Source organism: Rhinoderma darwinii, chromosome 2, assembly GCF_050947455.1.
Source record: "Rhinoderma darwinii isolate aRhiDar2 chromosome 2, aRhiDar2.hap1, whole genome shotgun sequence".
In the NCBI taxonomy this organism is placed as follows: domain Eukaryota; kingdom Metazoa; phylum Chordata; class Amphibia; order Anura; family Rhinodermatidae; genus Rhinoderma; species Rhinoderma darwinii.
The window spans coordinates 407946333-407967728 of NC_134688.1; the positions used below are offsets into that span (position 1 = coordinate 407946333).

General features: G+C 44.0%; 1 protein-coding gene across 1 annotated transcript in view; it reads right to left on the minus strand.

The window, feature by feature from the left end:
• Nucleotides 1-14031, minus strand: part of DPH1 (diphthamide biosynthesis 1) — a 219420-nt gene extending 205389 nt beyond the window's left edge. The window contains exon 1 of the mRNA XM_075850805.1: nucleotides 13859-14031. Coding sequence (XP_075706920.1) covers nucleotides 13859-13982 — 124 coding nt within the window. The 5' untranslated portion in view covers nucleotides 13983-14031. The remainder of the gene's footprint in view (nucleotides 1-13858) is intronic.
• Between the last annotated feature and the right edge of the window lie 7365 nt (nucleotides 14032-21396).

Here is a 21396-nt window from a genome sequence, read left to right on the forward strand (position 1 = left end):
TTAGAACTCTGCGTTGTGCCGTTCCTCTGTTATTCCTCCTAGAAATGTATAACTAAATTGACAACTGGGTGTTACCATTCCTTTTGTGAAAAGGGGTTGTCCTTACAGTGTCTCACTGTCAGCACTGATTGAACATTGTCAGTTTGTGTAGGGACACACCCCCAACTGGTAACACCCAGTAGTCAATATATTCATAAATTTCTAGGAAGCATAACAGAGGAACAGTTCTAAGAATAGATGTTCCAAAATTCTTATATTATGAGGAATACAAGTATTTACTAAAAACAGACATGTCAGTAGAGGTGTCCTCTTAAAACAATGTCTATCTTTTTCTGGGAAAAGAGAGGGTCAAACAACTCAGCCACAGTTACCACTCCAAGATGAGGGATGAGGCTATTCCAGGCATTCGGCTGACAGATATGCGTATGCCCAGCTTTAGACTCTGTTCACATTATTTTCAAGACTTTCAAGTCTATGTTTAACTATAAAGATTTTAAAGAGAAGTTGTTTTGGCATCCAGAAACAACTCGTAGGCCTTATTCACACGAACGTGTAATATGTCCGTGTGACGGCCGTTAATACAATGGCCGTCACACGGACCTATGTAATTCAATGTGGCCATTCAGAGTTTTTCACGCAGCGTTTCTGTTGTGTGAAACTCACTGCATGTCCTATTCTTGTGCGTTTTTAGTGCATCACGCACCCATTGCAGTGAATGGGTGCGTGAAAATAACGGACAGCACACGGACACACATCTGTGTGCTGTCCGAGATTCACGCACAAGTTCATAAGAAATTAAGTAAAAAAAATATTAAATAAAATAAATGTGCACCAACAGTGACATCACCCACTGATACCACACGGAACACACACGGATGACACACGGAACTGCAACGCATGACAAACGGGTCAGTTTTTTGCACACGCAGACCGGACACGTTCTTGTGATTAAGGCCTTAGGCTATGCTCAAAATAGCGCCACGGGAATCCATGACGCTGTGACGGTTTCGTCATCCGACTAATCCAAGCAGTCACTGACGCAACCGTATGAGTTTAATAGGGTCCGTGAGTGGGTTCCGTCATTTTTGACAGCAAGAATATCTATGGAAACCCCTCTGAACAGTAGTGTGAACAGAGCCGTATTTATTGGTCATTTTTTAATCCTTTCGAATATGAAATTGAATGTTTAGATGTTAATGAATACAAGCATTTAGCAATAATGATAAAAATATATAAAAAGCTTGCCCGGTCTGGACCAACCTTCATTTAGCAGATGCCCTAGTGACTCATTATCAGTTGTTATCCCTGTCGGAATCACTAGCTATTGTTCATTTTCCCTGCAGAAAGTGAAGCACTACATCCAGCTGACTAAAATCAATGGGCATCCATTGATTACAATGATGACGGCGGTCCTCGAGACCAGATAGCCGCACTTTCAATGGCTAACAGAGGGGGCTCCAGTATATTCACTCTATATAACATTTTTAAAAGGGTTGTGTAAAGGAGACAATCAGTGTATTTCAGGCATGACGGTATTTACAACGCATGGTAAATTTAGTCAGATTGACATAAATTCGTGTACATGACAAATTAAGGCTAGAAACTGAGCGTGCATATTTATTATTGATTTACACCATGAAAGCTCAAACAGAATTAACAAAAGCTCAATGACCTATGTGATAAAGTTAGGCTTCGTTCACATCTGCGCCAGGGTCCCGTTCCGACGCACCGTCTGAGCTTTCCGTCGGAACGGGACCCTGACTGACACAAACAGAAACCAAAGGTTTCCGTTTCAATTGATTTCAATAGTGACGGATCCGGTGCCAATGGTTTCCGTTTGTCTCAGTTGTGCAAGGGCTCCGTCTTTTTGACAGAATCAATAGCGTAGTCGACTACGGTAATGTAGGTGACAGTAATGCTTTTTATTTAGAAAAACGATCTATTTTAAACCACTTTATGAGCGATTTTAGCTTTATGCTAATGAGTTTCTTAATGCCCAAGTGGGCGTGTTTCACTTTAGACCAAGTGGGCGTTGTACAGAGGAGTGTATGACGCTGACCAATCAGCGTCATGCACTTCTCTCCATTCATTTACACTGCACTAGCGATATAGTTATAGCATTATGTACAGCTACATACACAAACACTAACATTACTGTAGTGTTCTGATAATGAATATACATCACTACCAGCCTGGACGTGATGTGTATTCAGAATCCTGACACTTCTGAATCTTTTCTGTGAGATTCCAGCAAGGCAAGCGTAATTTCGTTTGAAATGACAGGTTACATCGCATTCTCACGAGATTACGCTTGCCTTGCTGGAATCTCACAGAAAAGATTCAGAAGTGTCAGGATTCTGAATAAACATCACGTCCAGGCTGGATGATCATGCGTATTCATTATCAGGATTCATTATCACTGTAGTAACGTTAGTGCTTGTGTATGTGGCTGCACATAACGATATAACTATATCGCTAGTGCAGTGTAAATGAATGGAGAGAAGTGTATGAGGCCTCATTTACACAAGCGTAATATACGTGTGTCGGACGCGCGTGCTTTTCACGCGTGTCGTACGCACCTATATTACTCTATGGGGCAGTGCAGACGATGCGTGAATTTTGCGCAGCGCGAGTGCGTTGCGTAAAACTCACGACATGTTCTATAATCGTGCGTTTTTCGCGCATCACGCACCCATTGAAGTCAATGGGTGCGTAAAAACCACGAAGGTCGCACGGAAGCACTTCCGTGCGAACTGCGTGATTCGCGCAAGAGCTGTCAAACTGAATGTAAACAGAAAAGCACCACGTGCTTTTCTGTTTACAAACATCCGAACGGAGTGTCTTAGACATGAGCGAACCGAACTTTACCGGGTTCGGCCGAACTCGTTTTGACCGAACAAGGCAGGAGACAGTCACTGTGCAGGGTGCTGAAAGAGTTAAACTGGTTCAGCACCCTGGACAGTGACTTCCGATTCCAATATACGTGAACGTGTAAAAAAAAAAAAAGTTCTGACTTACCGATAACTCCCGGCTTCTTCCTCCAGTCTGACCTCCCGGGATGACAATTCAGTCCAAGTGACAGCTGCAGCCAATCACAAGCCAAGCACAGGCTGCAGCGGTCACATGGACTGCCGCGTCATCCAGGGAGGTGGGGCCAGCTGTCAAGAGAGGCGCGTCACCAAGGACGCGTCACCAAGGCAACGGCCGGGAAGTTCTCGGTAAGTACGAACCTCTTTTTTTTTAAACAGGTTACTCGATATGGTGATCGGAATGCACTGTCGAGGGTGCTGAAAGAGTTACTGCCGATCAGTTAACTCTTTCAGCACCATGGACAGTGACTGACGTCGACTAGCCTCATCTCTATGATGGCGGCTGCGCGAAAATCACGCAGCCGTGCATCATACACGGATGACATACGGAGCTGTCAAGTGCCTTTTGCGCACGCAAAACGCTGCGTTTTTTGCGCGCGCAAAACGCACACGCTCGTGTAAATGAGGCCTGATGCTGATTGGTCACTGATTGGTCAGCGTCATACACTCCTCTGTACTACGCCCACTTGGTCTAACGTAAAAACACGCCCACTTGGGCATTAAGAAACTCATTAGCATAAAGCTAAAAATCGCTCATAAAGTGGTTTAAAATAGATCGTTTTTCTAAATAAAAAGCATTACTGTCACCTACATTACAGCGCCCATCTCCTTATGTAGGAGATAGGGCACTTATAATGTGCTGACAGAGTCTCTTTAAAAACGGATGCTGGCCCTTACAAGGGGACTCCTTAGGACGCGGCTAACAATTGACAGCGCTGGTGAGGCAAGGGCACAATTGGTTCCCATCTCCGCCATTCGGTGCTTTTTTGTGATGTAGGCGGTGCGATGACGTCATCGCACTGCCTGTGTCGCTCCACTGGAGAAGTCCTGGTCAGAAGAGACAGGTGAGAGTGTGGACAGGTAAGAGTGTGGCGGCGCTCTCTACAGAAGGTGGTGTGTGGGGCTATCTAAATGGGCAGTGTGGCACTCTGTAGGCATTATCTACAAGGGACAATGTGGCACTATCTACATGGGCACTGTGTAACGCATTATGTGGGCACTATCTACAGTGGGCACTGTGTGGCACTATCTACATGGGCACTGTGGCATCAGGGGGTTGGGACAAAAAAAACAACCCTGACAAAGGAAATTCATCCGATTTCTTTAACATCCATGAAATGGATGAAAGTTTGGAGACACACTGATGCAAAATTAAAAAACTGATATTTGATCTGTTTTTAATGGAGATTTTTTAGGGGGGTGTCTGTGTCGCTATCTGCAGTTGAGATATGTGGCACTATCTACAGTTTCACACGCCAGTCTTAATAAAAAGAAAGTTGGAGAAAGATGCAACACATTTATTTAAAGGCTAACGCCTCTGTGTCGCATCTTTCATGCACCGTCCATTCCCCCATCCCCTCTTCGTATCCCCTACGGCTCTCTTATATGGACAGTAATGTCAGGGGCTACTCCAGTCCCGAAGTTCCCAGTCAGAGCACTACCAATGCTCTGGCAGGGGACTCTGTATACATATATGGACATATATGTAACATTAGGGGCTTCCCCAGGGACGGAATTCCCGTCTTCAGCCTTGGGGAAGCTCCCTGAGGTATACGTTTAACGTATACGTCTGAAATATGCCATACAGTGGCACCCATCAGACATAGGCTCCCATGTTTTAAAAAAAATGCATACCGCATGGTATATATTTGTTTTTTTGTAGAATCCCTCGGGATGGACTAGTCTAGACTACTACGTAATTCCATCCTCCAAAAAAAGGTATGCCGACCTATAGCAGCCCGATGGAGGCCGAAAGGACATTATTTTCGCCTTCATTTGGCTAATGGTGCCTTATGGACACGCTAAACGTAGGGTAAAAGCGTAATGTAAATCAGGTATTTACTAATAACAGACATGAGTAGAGGTGTCCTCTTAACCCCTTAACACTCAGTGACGTACTATTTCGTCATGGAAACCGCCCCGTTCGCGCTCCGTGACGGAATAGTACGTCACAGGAGTGACTGCCGTCCTCCCGACACATACAGGAGTAGTGACAGCTGCTGTCTCGTACAGCAGTTGCCGCATCTCCTACAGTGGGGACCGATCACGGTGTCCCCGCTGATTAACCCCTTAAAAGCCGCGTTCAATAGTGATCGCGGATTTTTAGGTGTTAAGCTACCATCGCCGGCCTGCTACACGATATCGGCTGGCAATGGTGACTATGGCAACCGGACACCTAACAATGGCGTCCGGCTATGCCATCGACGGAAGCCTAGTGGGTCCGGACAAAGTGCTCCATGCACTATGCTTGCTGTCAGTGAGTAGCTGACAGCTCTAATACACTGCACTACGCATGTAGTGCAGTGTATTAGAATAGCGATCAGGGCCTCCTGCCCTCAAGTTCCATAGTGAGACAAAGTACTAAAGTAAAAAAAAAAAGTTACAAAAAAAAAAAGATGTGTAAAAATAAGAAAATAAAAGTTTTAAAAGTGATAAAAGTAAAAATCCCCCTTTTTCCCTTATCAGTCCTTTATTATTAATAAAAATATATAAAAAACAAATAAACTATACATAATTTGTATCGCCGCGTCCGTAACGGCCTGAACAACAAAATAATTACGTTATTTCTCCCACGCGGTGAACGCCGTAAAAGAAAATAATAATAAACCGTACCACAATCACAATTGTTTGGTCACTTCACCTCCCAAAAAATGGAATAAAAAGAGATCAAGAATTCGCATGTACCTAAAAATGGTCCTGATCGAAACTACAGTTCGTTACGCAAAAAATAAGTCCTCGCACGGCTTTATTGATTGAAAAATAAAACAGTTCTGGCTCTTAGAATAAGGCAACACAAAAAGAAAATGATTGTTTACAAAATTTATTTTATTGTGCAAACGCCATAAGACATAAAAAAAACTATAAACATCTGGTATCGCCGTAATCGTATCGCCCCACAGAATAAAGTGAATGTGTCATATATAGCGTGCGGTGAACGCTATAAAAAAAATGGAATAAAAAAAACAATAGTAGAATTGCTGTTTTTTAGTTACCACGCCACTTAAAAATAGAATAAAAACTGATCAAAAAGTTGCATGCACCCCAAGAAAACTACAATGGATTCCTCAAGGGGTCTAGTTTCCAAAATGGGGTCACTTTTGGGGGGTTTCCACTGTTTTGGCACCACAAGACCTCTTCAAACCGGACATGGTGCCTAAAAAAAAAAAGGAGGCCTCAAAATTCACTAGGTGCTCCTTTGCTTCGGAGGCCGGCGCTTCAGTCCATTACCGCACTAGGGCCACATGTGGGATATTTCTCAAAACTGCAGAATCTGGGCAATAAATATTGAGTTGTGTTTCTCTGGTAAAACCTTTTGTGTTATAGAAAAAAAATGTATAAAGAGGATTTTCTGAGGAAAAAAAATAAATATGTAAATGTCCCCTCTATTTTGCTCTAAATGCCTGTGAAACACCTAAAGGGTTAATAAACTTTCTATATACTGTTATGAATACTTTGAGGGGTCTAGTTTCTAAAATGGGGTGTTTGATATATAGGCCCCTCAAGGCAACTTCAGATCTGAACTGGAACCTAAAAAAAAAAAAAAATGAGGCAATACTTTGCTTCTTACATTATACTGATAATGAGCAGTGCCCACCCTGAGATGACCCCAGTTTTGACCGTTTGTATAAACAGAGACCCCTATTAGACCGTTTCAGTGCCCGGTTTTCCCAAGCATTCACCCCCGAGAAGTGTATTTCTATTGATGAGTCCTTGGTAGATTTTAAAGGGAGGCTTCAATTCCGCCAGTACTTGCAGAGTAAGAGGGCAAGGTATGGCGTGAAGATGTATAAGCTGTGTGAGAGTGCATCAGGGTATACCAACAGATTTAGGATATAAGAAGGGAAGGACACCAGTATTCAGCCCCCAGAATGCCCCCCCCCCCCTTACTGGGAGTTAATCCAAAAATTGTGTGGGATTTGGTGCACCCACTGCTGGACCAGGGTTACCACCTCTACCTGGATAATTTTTATACCAGCTTCCCACTCTTCAAGTGCCTCGCTTCCAGAAGTGCTGCGGCATGCGGCACTGCTAGAAGAAATCGGAGAGGCCTCCCTAAGACTCTGCAGGGCAAACAAGAAGGGGTGAGAGCAGGGCACAATCCAGCAGCAATATATTGTGTGTCAAGTACAAGACAAGAGAGATGCCACACCAGTACCCATGTACCTGTACGAGGTACCAGTACAGAGACCCCCAAACCAGACTGCATCATGGACTACAATAGGTACATGGGAGGGGTGGACTTGTCAGATCAAGTCCTGAAGCCCTACAGTGCCATGCAGTGTGGTATATGAAGCTGGCCGTGCATATCATTATCAAGAACCTAATCTTTTGGGACCAAGAAGGGGGACACCCAGTACTTCTGGAAGCGAGGCCACACACATCGTAGCAGGGCAGCACTTTCCAGAAGAAGTTCCTCAAACTTGCAAGAAGGGAAAAAGTCAAAAGAGGTGCAAAGTCTGCTATAAGAGGGGGATAAGGGAGGACACAATATATCAATGTGACACGTGTCCCGAAAAACCAGGGCTCTGTATGAAAGTGTTTTAAAATTTACCATACATCCCTTAGATTTTTCATCTACCCTGACGCACTCCGCACAGCTTATCCCCCTCATCTTTCCCTTCTGAGCCCTGCTGTGTGCCCAGGCAGCAGATAACAGCCACATGTAGGGTATTGCCATACCCAGGAGAACCCACATTACAGTTTATGGGGTGTATATCTGCGGTGGCGCATGCTGGGCACAATATATTGGACACTGAAATGGCATAGATATATAGAAAATTGCAAATCTCACACTGCACCATCTGCTGCACATTATCTTTTACACAGTACCTGTGGGGTCAAAATGTTCACTACACCTCTAGATGAATGTCTTAAGGGGTGTAGTTTTTAAAATGGTGTCACTTCTCAGGGGTTTCAACTGTACTGGTACCTCAGGGGCTTCTGCATACATGACTTAGCACCAGAAAAGCTCCAGTAGGCCAAATGGAGGTCGTTTCCTTCTGAGCCCTCCCATGGGCCCAAATGGCAGTTTATCACCACAAATGGGGTATTGCCGCACTCAGGACAAATTGGGCAACAAAATGGGGTATTTTGTTCCCTGTGAAAATAAGAAATTTTGATCAAAAATGACATCTTATTGGAAAAAATGTAATTTTTTTAATTTCACAGCCCAATCCAAATACGTGCTGTGTAAAAACTGTGCGGTCAAAATGGTAACCACAACCATAAATTAATTCCTTGAGTGGTGTAGTTTCCAAAATGGGGTCACTTCTGGTGGGTTTCCATTGCTTTGATACCTCTGGGGCTTTGCAAATGCGACATGGCAGCCGAAAACCAATCCAGCAAAATCTGGACTCCAACAAACACATAGCGCTCCTTTGCCGTTTGGGCCCATGGGAGGCCTCAGAAGGAGTTTATCACCACAAACGGGGTATTGCCGCACTCAGGACAAATTGGGGAACAAAATGGGGTATTTTATTTCTTGTGAATATAATAAATTTTATCAAAAATGACATCTTATTGGAAAACATTGGATTTTTTTAAATTTCGCAGTCCAATTCAAATAGGTGCTGTGAAAAAACTTTGTGGTCAAAATGGTAACAACAACCATACATGATTTCCTTGAGGGGTGTAGTCTCCAAAATGGGGTCACTTTTGGTAGATTCCTACTGTTTTGGCACCTCAACACCTCTTCAAACCTGGCATGCTGCCTAAAATATATTCTAATAAAAAAGAGGCCTCAAAATGCACTAGTTGCTTCCTTGCTTCTAGGGCTTGTGTTTTATTCCACGAGCGCAGTAGAGCCACATGTGGGACATTTCTAAAAACTGCAGAATCTGGACAATACATATTTATTACTGTTTCTCTGGTAAAATCTTCTGTGTTACAGGAAAAAAAATTAATAAAATTGAAATTCAGCAAGAAAAATGAAATTTGTAAATGTCACCTCCACTTTGCTTTAATTCCTGTGAAATTCCTAAAGGGTTAAAAAAAACTTTCTAAATGCTGTCTTGAATACTTTGAGGGGTCTAGTTTTTAAAATGGGGTGTTTTATGGGGGTTTCTAATACATAGGCCCCTCAAAGCCACTTCAGAACTGAACAGGTACCTTAAAAAAAAAGGCTTTTGAAATTTTCTTAAAAATATGAGAAATTGCTGTTTATGTTCTAAGTCTTGTAACGTAGAAGAAAAATAAAAAATGTTCAAAAAAACAACGCCAATCTAAAGTAGACATATGGGAAATGTGAACTAGTAACTATTTTGGGTGGTATAACCGTCTGTTTTACAAGCAGATGCATTTAAATTCAGAAAAATTCTATTTTTTCAAAATTTTCTCTAAATTTTGCAATTTTTCACAAATAAACACTGAATATATCGACCAAATTTTACCACTAACATGAAGCCCAATGTCTCAAGAGAAAACAATCTCAGAATCGCTTGGATAGGTTTAACCATTCTGACGTTATTACCACATAAAGTGAAATATGTCAGATTTGAAAAATGGGCTCTGAGCCTTAAGGCCAAAACTAGGCTGCGTCCTTAAGGGGTTAAACAATGTCTATCTTTTTCTGGGAAAGGAGAGGGTCAAACAACTCAGCCACAGTTACCACTCCAAGATGAGGTTGTCACCCAGCTGTTCCAGACATTCGGCTGACAGGTATGCGAATGCCCATTATTTTCAAGACTTATTTTCAAAAGACGCCCATGTCACTTCTTGGGACGTTTTTGGAGGCGTTTTTTCATTGACTTCATTGAAAAACAACTCCAATAACGGCCGTAAAATACGCCGCGAAAAACGAGAGTTGTTACAAAAACGTCTGATAATTAGGAGCTGTTTTCGCTTGAAGGCTATGTTCACACGGAGTATTTTGCAGGCAGAATTTCTGCCTCAAAATTCCGTCTGGAAGTTTGAGGTAGATTTTCCTCTCCCTGCACGCCGATTTTCGCTGCGTTTTTCGACCGCAGCCATTGGGCGCTGCGGGCATAAAACACCGCAAAATACACTTTCTCTGCCTCCCATTGAAGTCAATGGGAGGTCAGAGGCTGATACGCCCGAAGATAGGGCATGTCGCTTCTTTCTCCCGCGAGCCGGTTTTACTGGTCGCGGGAGAAAACCGCCCCCGCCTCCCATTGAAATAGACGGGAGGCATTATCGGGCCGTTTTTGACGAGCTTTTTGGCGCGGTTTCCACGTCAAAAAACTCTGTGTGAACTTAGCCGAAAACAGCTCCGTATTTTCAGACATTTTTGGTTAAGTGTGTGAACATACCCTTAGGGTATGTGCACACACACTAATTACGTCCGTAATTGACGGACGTATTTCGGCCGCAAGTCCCGGACCGAACACAGTGCAGGGAGCCGGGCTCCTAGCATCATACTTATGTACGATGCTAGGAGTCCCTGCCTCGCTGCAGGACCACTGTCACGTACTGAAAACATGATTACAGTACGGGACAGTTGTCCGGCAGCGAGGCAGGGACTCCTAGCGTCGTACATAACTATGATGCTAGGAGCCCGGCTCCCTGCAGTGTGTTTGGTCCGGGACTTGCGGCCGAAATACGTTCCGTCCTTTACGGACCGAACATGCTCGTGTGAATCCAGCCTTGGGCTATGCTCACAATAGACGCTGTGACGGTTTCGTCATCTGACTAATCCAAGCAGTCAGTGATGCAACCGTATGAGTTTGATGGGGTCCGTGATCCGTCATTTTTGACAGTAAGAATATAAGAGCAATAGTGTGAACGGAGTCTTATTTATTGATCATTTTTAATCCTTTGGACTATGAAATTGAATGTTTAGATGTTAATGAACACAAGCATTTAGCAATAATAATATATAAACAGCTTGCAGGATCCCTCGGGATGGAATAGTGTAGTCTACTACGTTATTCCAGCCTCCAAAAAAAGGTATGCCGACGTATACCAGCCCAAAGGAGGTCAAAAGAACACTATTTTGTATCCATTTGGCTAATGGAGCCGCTAAATATAGGGTAAAAACGTAATGTGAACCTGGTCTAAGGCAAACCATTTTTGACATTTTGCTCTTTAATCTTTGTTGTTCCAAACTTATGGGAATGGAAGAGATAGGACTAGTTTATAAAACATAAGATAAATTACTTTCTAAAAATCTATCATTGTCGGCTAAGAATCCCTATGAGACGTGGCCCCAATGTACAAGAGGGCAGTTATATTCATTTCTCTCCTATCCTTTTGATTATCCAAGCGGATGTGAGCATTTTGCCAAGCATATTTTTATTAGACAAGTATATCAATAAAAACAATTCACTGTAGAATAAAAGGCAAGCACGCCGGTGTTTAAAGGGAAGCCCAGTATCTGGATTTCAAGATGGTGATGCGCCAGAAAAAGATGAAACCTTTTTGAAGAAATGTTTTAGTCCGTGTAAGAATTAGTGCCAAGTATTTAAAGGACCACTGTCATTTCATTTAACTTATGACATGACGGAAGAGGGAATATGAAGCTGAGTACGGTTTCCCTCCAGACCTCTCAAAATTGATCGGCTTTCATCAAAAAGCCACAGCTATCTGAAGGGGGCCTTAGAAGACCGTCTGTCAACAGTTTTCACCTACACCCCTTTACTTGGAGAAGAGAGAGAACATGCAGACAGGAGAAGAAGGGAAACAGCGCTCATCCAAGTGCATGTGTCTATTCGTTCTAGCAATCGGTGGGGGTCTCAGCGCCTGGACCAATACAAACATTTGACATGTCAGAACTTTAATGAAAGTGGCCCTTTAAATGCTGCTTAGCTAGAACTTTTGCAAGGGCCCTACTTGTAGCAATGACAATGTTATTAGGAAGAGCGACAGAGGAATATGGCGGTAACATCCCTCAGGGTTGGTACGATAACCGAGTTCTAGCCACATTTTATATGAGATCTGTGCTCAGGGAATTACAGGGGTTTCCCATCAGGGACATTTTCCTGTGGAAACGTCATAAATGTCAAATAGATGCGCCTCTGGGACCCGCACCTATCTCTAGAACGAGGCCCCCTAAACCCCGTTCTACCGCTCTGTGTTGCGGCTGCAGCATGTGATTTCCGACCATGAAGAAGAAAACCACGTAGCTCACTGAGTTACACTGTTTCCGTACCTCCCATAGTAGTGAATGGCAGTTACGGAAGCAGCGAAGCATGCAAGCTATGCTGTTTCCGTAACTACCATTCAGTTCCATGGGACTTACGGAAACAGCGCAGCTCATCGAGTTATGTTTTCTTCTTCATAGTCTGAAATCACACGCTTCAGCTGCAACACAGAGCGGTAGAACGGGGTTTATGGGGCCCCGTTCTAGAGATAGGTGTGGGTCCCAGAGGCGCAGATCAGTGTTTGGTGCAACTTTTAGATAATAAATTTTTTTGAGATACAGCTGCTTTGTATCCTGTATACAGAGAAGAAGTATCTAGCGCTGAAACCTGTATCTGTCATGTCAGCGGCACTGACGGGAACGGTAACAGCGGGTCCTGTGTGTCTCTGACACCAGGATCCACCTGATGTACGGCATCTTAGGGCTTGTTCACACGTAACGGAATTGCTGCGTATTTTCCGACTGGAATTGCAGATGGAAAATACGCAGAATTTAGTAGCAGCAAAGTGGGTGAGATTTAACAAATCTCATTCACACGCTGTGTAAAATTTCCGGCCAGAAATTCACCTGCGGTGCGTATTTTCCGTAACGCAGCATGTCAATTCCTGCTACGGAGAGTTGACTGAGTTGCTGCGTTTTTCAGAGGAGATGTCACCATCTCCCAGCATTGGGAAAAAACGCTGCAAAATCTGCACCATTTTCTGCAGTAAAAAAACGCAGGAAATGGTGCGGTTTATCCGCTGCGGAATATCTGCTAGTTTTAACGTAAACACTGCAGAAATTTTCTGCAGCTATTCCTTTATGTGTGGACAAGCCCTTATTTTGTAACGCCCTTTAATGGGAATCTGTCAGCAGTTTGCAACGGGGAAAGGCATTGTAACGATGGATCATGGATCATGCAAGCTGCGTGACAGCAGCCAGGGTTGCAAGTGTCACGCTCTGCTCTGAGTGACAGCTCTACCGTCCAATCAGGAGACCGCTAGAGACGTAACTCAGAGCAGAGCAGGGTTATCTAAGGAGAAGCACTTGCACATCCAGTGATCGCCTCGGCGCTTGCGACTGAAACACCTGGGGAATTAAAACATAACAGGTATTGTTACAATACCTTCCCCTATATTCTTGACAGATCATGATTACGCAGGGATTTGGAGCGCTTTATGAGAAAATAGATATTTTAGGAAATGGATTAGAGCAGAACAAAACGACGTGGTATTAAAAGGTGGATATTCTCCTGGTGGACTGCAGGGGAAAAGGCTTTGTGCCCACTGAGGATGCTTGGGTGTCTCCTAGAGGGTGAGCGCTCTGTAGTGGCTCTCCAGCTGACAAGGTGATCATTGCTCTGTATGCTCGGGATAGGATTTGTCCAAAGTAGACAGAATTATACAGAATGATGTGGGTTCAACCTGGGTACTATTTATTATATACATTAAAGTTGTTGGAACTGGCATGGCCCAGAACAGTATAAAGAGATTGTTACTGCCAGTGCCCACTGACTGTGTAGGCACCCAGACTGTAAGAAGAATGTCAGCGCCGGAGTGTTATTCATGTGGCAGAGCTGCGGTACAGCAGATGGAGGGTGACATGTCATGACTGCTCTTTTCAGGCGTCTCCATATGTCATTGTCAGAGTAAACATACACTGTGCGCGGTAGGATCTGTGTAATTCTCCTGACCTGCTTTTACAGTCGCAGCCGGCGTCAGTGCTCCAGCGGTAGCTGCGATTCCAGTTCCATCTTTCTTCTTTGCCTCTAGATCGGGTACCGTTCCTGCATTAGGTTCTCCTGTCAGTTCCGCCATCACAGCTGTAAACACACGTGTGCACGAAAAGACAGCATGAATCGATTCAAGAAACAGACTTCAAAGCCGCACGCCGAGCAGTCAATGCGCAGTATCGGTACAGCGGGACGTGCGCCTCTAGTGGAGTGCTTGTGTCCCTGTCTCTGGTATCATACACTGACGATTTTCTTTCTTTGGAGGGTGTGAAAAGCCTTCAACCCTCTGTGTAACAGCAATACAAGAGCAGGAACCCTCTTGCAGAAGTATTTTGGCTTTATGACATTGTTTTTAGCCAGAGAAAGGGGCACTGAAGCCACGATTTCATGCGATGGTGGTCGGGATTGTAGGAAGTTGGACATCAAGTGGATTTCTGTGATAATCACAAAAATTCCAACATCACGTCCATGGTCAAAGTCTTGTAAAGCCATAGTTTTACATTGCATCTGATGTTGCATGATATTGCAATGCGTCGTGGAGCGCTGCAGCCCCTAAATTCTCAGGACCTGTGGGGGTCGGAGATTGGACCCCTACTGCTGATGGCATATCCTAGGGAATAACCCTTTAAAATGGGAATAACCCTTTAAACTGCCACTCTATAATTTAGTGATTTTAAGCCGTCATAATCTGACAATCTGACCTGTCTGCACTGTCTTTGCCGTGTTTTTCGGTCATTGAGCACCGCGGGCAAAAAACACTGCAAAAACCGCTTTCTCTGCTTCCCATTGTTGTCAATGGGAGGTCAAAGAAACGCAGGAAGAAAGAGCAGGTCTGGTAGGTGGGACACGTGCAATCACTTCTCTATTAAAATGAATGGGAGGTAAGGAAACCAACGTGTAAAGACGCGCTTAGGTCGGGTTATCACGTAGCGTAAACGCTGCTGGATTTCTGCAACGGAATTCTGTGCGGAGATTCCACAGCATTTACAGTAGCAGAAAAGTGGATGAGATTTTGAAAATCTCATGCTCATGCTGCGGAAAAAAACGCAGCGTAAACGTTAATAAATTGGCCTGTGGTGTGGAATTTAAATCTGCAGCATGTCAATTTATGCTGCATTTTTGTTGATTTTCTGCTGCGGGTTTTCCCCCCATTGAATTCAATGGGGATTCAAAACCCGCAACAGAAAGCCAAGTTTTGCGGTTCAATCGCAGCGATTCCTCCGCAAAAATCGCAACTCAGGAAAAAAATAAATCATACTTACCCAGAACTCCCTGCTTCTTCCTCCAGTCCGGCCTTCTGGGATGACGTTTCGTCCAATGTGACCGCTGCAGCCAATCACAGGCTGCTGCGGTCACATAAGCTGCTGTAGCATCATCCAGGGAGGCTAGACTGGACGGCAAAGGAGGGATGCGTCACCCTGATAACGGCCTAGGTAAGTATGGACGTTTTTGTTTTGTTTTTTTATTTCTATGTTTTTTTGTTTTCGTAGATAACAAAAGTTCCTCAACTTTATGGACGTTCATCAACGAAAACAAAAAACGCACATTAAAAATGCACCAAAACTCAGTGTGAACCCAGCCTAAGACTTCATGCACACAGCATATTACTGGTCTGAGTCTTCTATGGCACCTCCACATGCCTCCAATTTTATACGTTGGCATGCCCCATCAGACGCTGTATTATGGAGATATACTGGCACCTTATGGCATCACACAACATGCTTCCAGCTCTGTAGTACATAGCTGCAGGGACTGTGTGTGCCCTCGAGCACCTGGCTCGTGCATGAGATGTAACTTTCGTTCACTGCACATGCACTGCTAGATCCCAAACCCTTATATTTAAGTTATTTATTTATGAGAAGGTAAGTTTCAATTTAAAAAAGTAAGAAAAAGTAAAGTAAAAACTGTCCCAGCTGTGGAGCTACAACCTTCACCATTTACCAGGTAATAGCTTTGCCGTCACCTCTGATCTCATAAAATGTAGCTGGAGGTGTGCGTGTGTCTGGATAAGGTTGAAACTCTGAATTTTGAGATCCAGCAGCTCTGAGGTGAATGCTCCATTTCTAGAGGAGTAGATGTGCTATTATAGGAAATTGCTCTACAATACATAGTGAACATTGAAGCACCGATGCCTAGTAATATAATCAACAGCTTTAGGCCTCATTTACACGAGCGTAATATACGCGCGTGCGACGCGCGTGCTTTTCACGCGTGTCGTACGCACCTATATTACTCTATGGGGCAGTGCAGACAATGCATGAATTTTGCGCAGCGCGAGTGCGTTGCGTAAAACTCACGACATGTTCTATAATCGTGTGTTTTTCGCGCATCACGCACCCATTGAAGTCAATGGGTGCGTGAAAACCACGAAGGTCGCACGGAAGCACTTCCGTGCGAACTGCGTGATTCGCGCAAGAGCTGTCAAACTGAATGTAAACAGAAAAGCACCACGTGCTTTTCTGTTTACAAACATCCGAACGGAGTGTCTTAGAGATGAGCGAACCGAACTTCACCGGGTTCGGCCGAACTCGTTTTAACCGAACCCGGCAGGAGACAGTCACTGTCCAGGGTGCTGAAAGAGTTAAACTGGTTCAGCACCCTGGACAGTGACTTCCGATCCCAATATACGTGAACGTGTAAAAAAAAAAAAAGTTCTGACTTACCGATAACTCCCGGCTTCTTCCTCCAGTCTGACCTCCCGGGATGACAATTCAGTCCAAGTGACAGCTGCAGCCAATCACAAGCCAAGCACAGGCTGCAGCGGTCACATGGACTGCCGCGTCATCCAGGGAGGTGGGGCTAGATGTCAAGAGAGGCACGTCACCAAGGACGCGTCACCAAGGACGCGTCACCAAGGCAACGGCCGGGAAGTTTTCAGTAAGTACGAACCTCTTTTTTTTTTAAACAGGTTACTCGATATGGTGATCGGAATTCACTGTCGAGGGTGCTGAAAGAGTTACTGCCGATCAGTTAACTCTTTCAGCACCCTGGACAGTGACTGACGTCGACTAGCCTCATCTCTATGATGGCGGCTGCGCGAAAATCACGCAGCCGCGCATCATACACTGATGACACACGGAACTGTCAAGTGCCTTTTGCGCACGCAAAACGCTGAGTTTTTTTGCGTGCGCAAAACGCACACGCTCGTGTAAATCAGGCCTTACACCCAGAATAGTGGCACGTGTACTTTTATTAAAGTGTCTCTTTCTTGAAAAATGTGCTAAATGGGTTTTTCCAGGATTGTGAGGATTTTGTTTACATAATGCATCATATAGTTAAAAAATAGACAATCTACTAATAGACAACTTACTAATTATCTGTACGACCATTCACCAATTCTGCAAACTTCAGCAAAACCCTGTAGGTTAACAATGAGGAGACATCTGCACTGCTATTACATACAGTGGTCACATATTTTTGTAACTACTTAACTATATTATGCAAAGAAATAGCCTAGACATTGAAAATCCCACAGTGGAAAGATATAGATCAAGTACAATGAGCAATTGCACACTATTTCTTCATAACAGCCAAACAGCTGGCCAATGTACTCAGTATATAGTCTCAGGTGCCAAGTACACTTTAAAACAATTCTGTCCCCAAGATTAAGGTGAAGCTAAAATATTAAAAATTTAATTTTTGAGCATTTATTAGATAAAAGGACAGTACCACACTGTATCCAGGTAATTAGTGCTATACAGCACTCAGAAAAATGGTGTATACCAGGGGTTCTGAAGCCTAACACTAGTTACCCAGACCAGTGGCATCGCTGGACGGATCCCCGGGAGACTGCCACATTAAATTGTATCTTCGTCATCAGATACAATTGAATACTAAGGCGGAGCTGAGAGCTATCAGTCCCCTGCTCTGCCAGTCACAAGACTACAGGCCACGTTAGGCCTGCAGCCTATAAGGCGTTGGGACAGGATTCCTGCACAGTCCGGCGCAATGACGTCACTGTCTCGCGCTACGTAGGGGTCCCCTCTCGGCGTCTCATAAGCTGCAGGTCTAAAGTGGCTAAGGAGGCCTGCTGTGAAGCTCTGTTGGTCGCATGACGTGGCTAGGTGGGTACAAGTTTTTTATTTGTTTGGGGGGCAATATTTCTTAATGGGGGCACTATCTACAAGGAGGGTGTGGCTCTATCTAAAGTGGATTGTGTGGCACTGTACAGGGGGTTGTTGTCTGGCACTATGTATGGGGAGTGGCACTACAGGGGCAGGGGTGTGGCAGTATCTGCGAGGGGCAGGTGTGTGACACTGTCTACATGGATTTTGTGGCACTATCTACAAGCAACACAGGCACTATCTTCAGGGAGGTGTATGGCAATATCTACAGAGGGCACAGTGTGGCACTATCTTCAGGGGGGTATCCGGAATTGTAGAGCACTATCTATAGGGGCATTGTGGCAGGTAGACCTTAGATTTCTGCCGAAGATCCACGGGTCTGAATTGCCTATGGCAAATCCCACACGTATGAACAAAGTCTTAAGGTTGGTGTTCAGCTTGGAAATTCACCTGACAGCAGACCCAGGTAAATGGACCTTTGCTTAAACATAGTTGAGTACCCCTGGAGTATACTTTGCCGCACAGGACCCATAATATGCCCAGGTAATGGGACGAAGGACCCAAATAATTATTGCCCTAGAGAGCCTGAATAAATATTGCCATATAATGCCCACATAAATCTTGTCAAACAGTAAATAATACAATACAGTGCCCAGAAGAATAGTGCCATAAAGTGCACAGATAGACCCTCACAGTGTCCAAATTATTTGGGCCATACAGAGCCCAGATAAATACTACATAAATTACCTGTACCCATAACCTAATTACTTACAGTATGGTGTCTCCTCCTAAGCAGTGCTGTTCTTGGACTCTTCCCCTTTTACTATCTAACCTGCTGCTCACTGTTCAAGAGAGTTCATTAGTGAGGGTGTCAAAGCCATCTTAAAATAGCATATATTGGGAGCTTTATTTCAGGACCCTAATCAGCTCTTTGGGAGTGGGGGTATTTCTTAGGTGCAAATGGAACCACTAGCTTAAATCATTTAAAGTGTAACTGTCGTTTACGTTTTTTCTCCCCATGAATCAATATTACAAACGAATATAAGAAACTTTTTTACTATATCTTATAAGAGAAAAATGCATCTTTCTCCACTTATCAGGCTCTCCTCTCCCTTCTCCTGCACTGATCACTCACTCTCATTTCACTGCTAAAATCCATATTCAGTGAGACCGATATAAAAAATGCTCACTGAAAGATCAGGTTAGATCTACCCATAGAAGTCTATGGAGAAGGAAGGGGAAGGACGATGGAGTAGATGCTGAGAGACACAGACAGATGCTGCTGCTTCTACTGTAGTAAATGTTTTACTAGAATGCAGCACTGGGCTAAAACTGTAAAATACTTACTAGAAGCAACATGGAGAACATTACACAGCAGTACTGAGCAGTGTAGCTGTGAGCCCAGCATTGGGGTGAGATATAACACTTACTAGAACCAGCAGCAGCATGGAGCAGATTATAGAGCAGTAAGAATCAGTGTAGCTGTGAATCGAGCGCTGGGGTGAGATATAACATTAAAAGCAGCAATGTCTGTCTGTGCCTCCTTCCAGCAGGTCCCTCCTCCTCAGGTGACAATTTTTGTTTAACAATAATTTTCTTATATTAATATATTGCTAATCATATCATCATGTTATTATCTTATATTTTAATATTATTGTACTGAAATGCAGTCATACCTTCAGAACCAGATATCAATTTGGATTTACTTTGTAATGTATTTCTTGTTCCTATTACATATTTGCCATATAATGTTATTTGCATTTATCATCACAGCTTTCTCTATGTAGTATCTTGTTTTAAATTCATAGGACCATCTAAGAAAGTACTGCCAGGAGGCGTTCTGGCTTCTGAGTCTTGATCCTGCAGTGCGAGAATGGATAGGTGCATAGTAGTATTATCAGCATATCGGTAATTGAAGCAAAACAAGTTTATAAGCTTTTTTTTTTGTGAGAAGCAATGTAGTGAAAATGGAAATACAAAAAAGAGCCATGCTGTGAAAAATACTCAAAGATTAAGTGTAGAGAAGAGTTGTTTGCATGAGTCAGTGAAGATTGGTCCGCAGTATATCATAAAATTTCATTGCAGATCAGATCCTTTAAATTATGTTACAGGTTGAATGGAAGGAAACCTGAACTTATAGATTCTCAATTACTTGAATGGAAGTAAGCACTAATGCCATGAACCACCCCAACAAATATAGGCGTTCTACAGTATTGAGCAGCATAAACGGTGAAGGGGAAGCAGCGCTCACTGGAGTGCCGTGGCCCCCTTCAAACAGCTGATCGCCGGAGGTGCCGAGAGTTTGGTCCCACCACTCAAATATTGATGGCCTGTCCTAAGGATAGGCCATTCATTTTCTTTTACTGTAAAACCCCTTTAACATCTTGTAGCTATGAACAGATCACTACTGAGAACCTCTGTTATGCTATTTAGATGTGTCTGCTTGAAGAACAAGCCAAAAGATCTAATGTTAAAGAGGTTGTCTGAGATTAGAAAAACATGGCTACTTTCTTGCAGAAACCGTGCCACACCTGCCTACAAAGTGTGTGTGGTATTGCAGCCCAGTTCCAATCACTTCAATAGTGCGGAGCTAAAATAGCAAACACAACCCATAGACAGGCATGTCGCTGCTTCTGGAAGAATGTAGCCACGGGTTTCTAACCCTGTACAACCCTGTTAAATGCTAAGGACAGAGGCGTAGCTAGAGGTTTAGCATGGGAGGGTCAAAACACATCTGAGTGGGCCCCCAACGCATGTTTACAACTGCAGAGGCGCATTCGGCTTGCAGGGGCGTAACTAGGAAAGACTGGGACCCATAGCAAACTCTTCACCGGGCCCCCCCACCCAGGTGCCAAAAGCAGCCCCCTTTATAAATAGTGCCCCCTGTAGAATGTGCCATACAGCCCCCCTGTAGACAGTGCTGTACAGCCCCGCCTATAGACAGTAGTGTCACACAGTGGCGGATTAAGTAGACGATGGGCCCTGGGCTGTTACCCAAACTTGGGCCCCCCTTGCGCACCGCCGCCCTGCCGCGCCGTAACTATTCTTAAAACTACCTTTTTGGGCAAGCATTAACAAATGGGTGTTACGGATTCCCCTTGTCACAGGGCTCTGTGCCTACATACTGACAGTATCACACTGTGCAGGGACACATCCTCCTGACAAGGGGAATTGTCTATCAGTCCTGTACTGCAGAAAGACTTTTTGTGAAATACAAGGATTTCCTATAACGAAAATGTCAGGAGAGGTGACAGATTCTCTATAAATCTAGTGACTCACATGTGACGACGTCTCAGATTCTAGTAGTTTTTTTTCCTCTTTTCTTCTCCATCAGGTCCAGAGCACATGACGACTTCTCCCGGCCATGACTTTCTGCAGAAAGATGTCTTCGACTCCTCACTTTTCCAACATTTCCACACCTATAAATGAAAATAA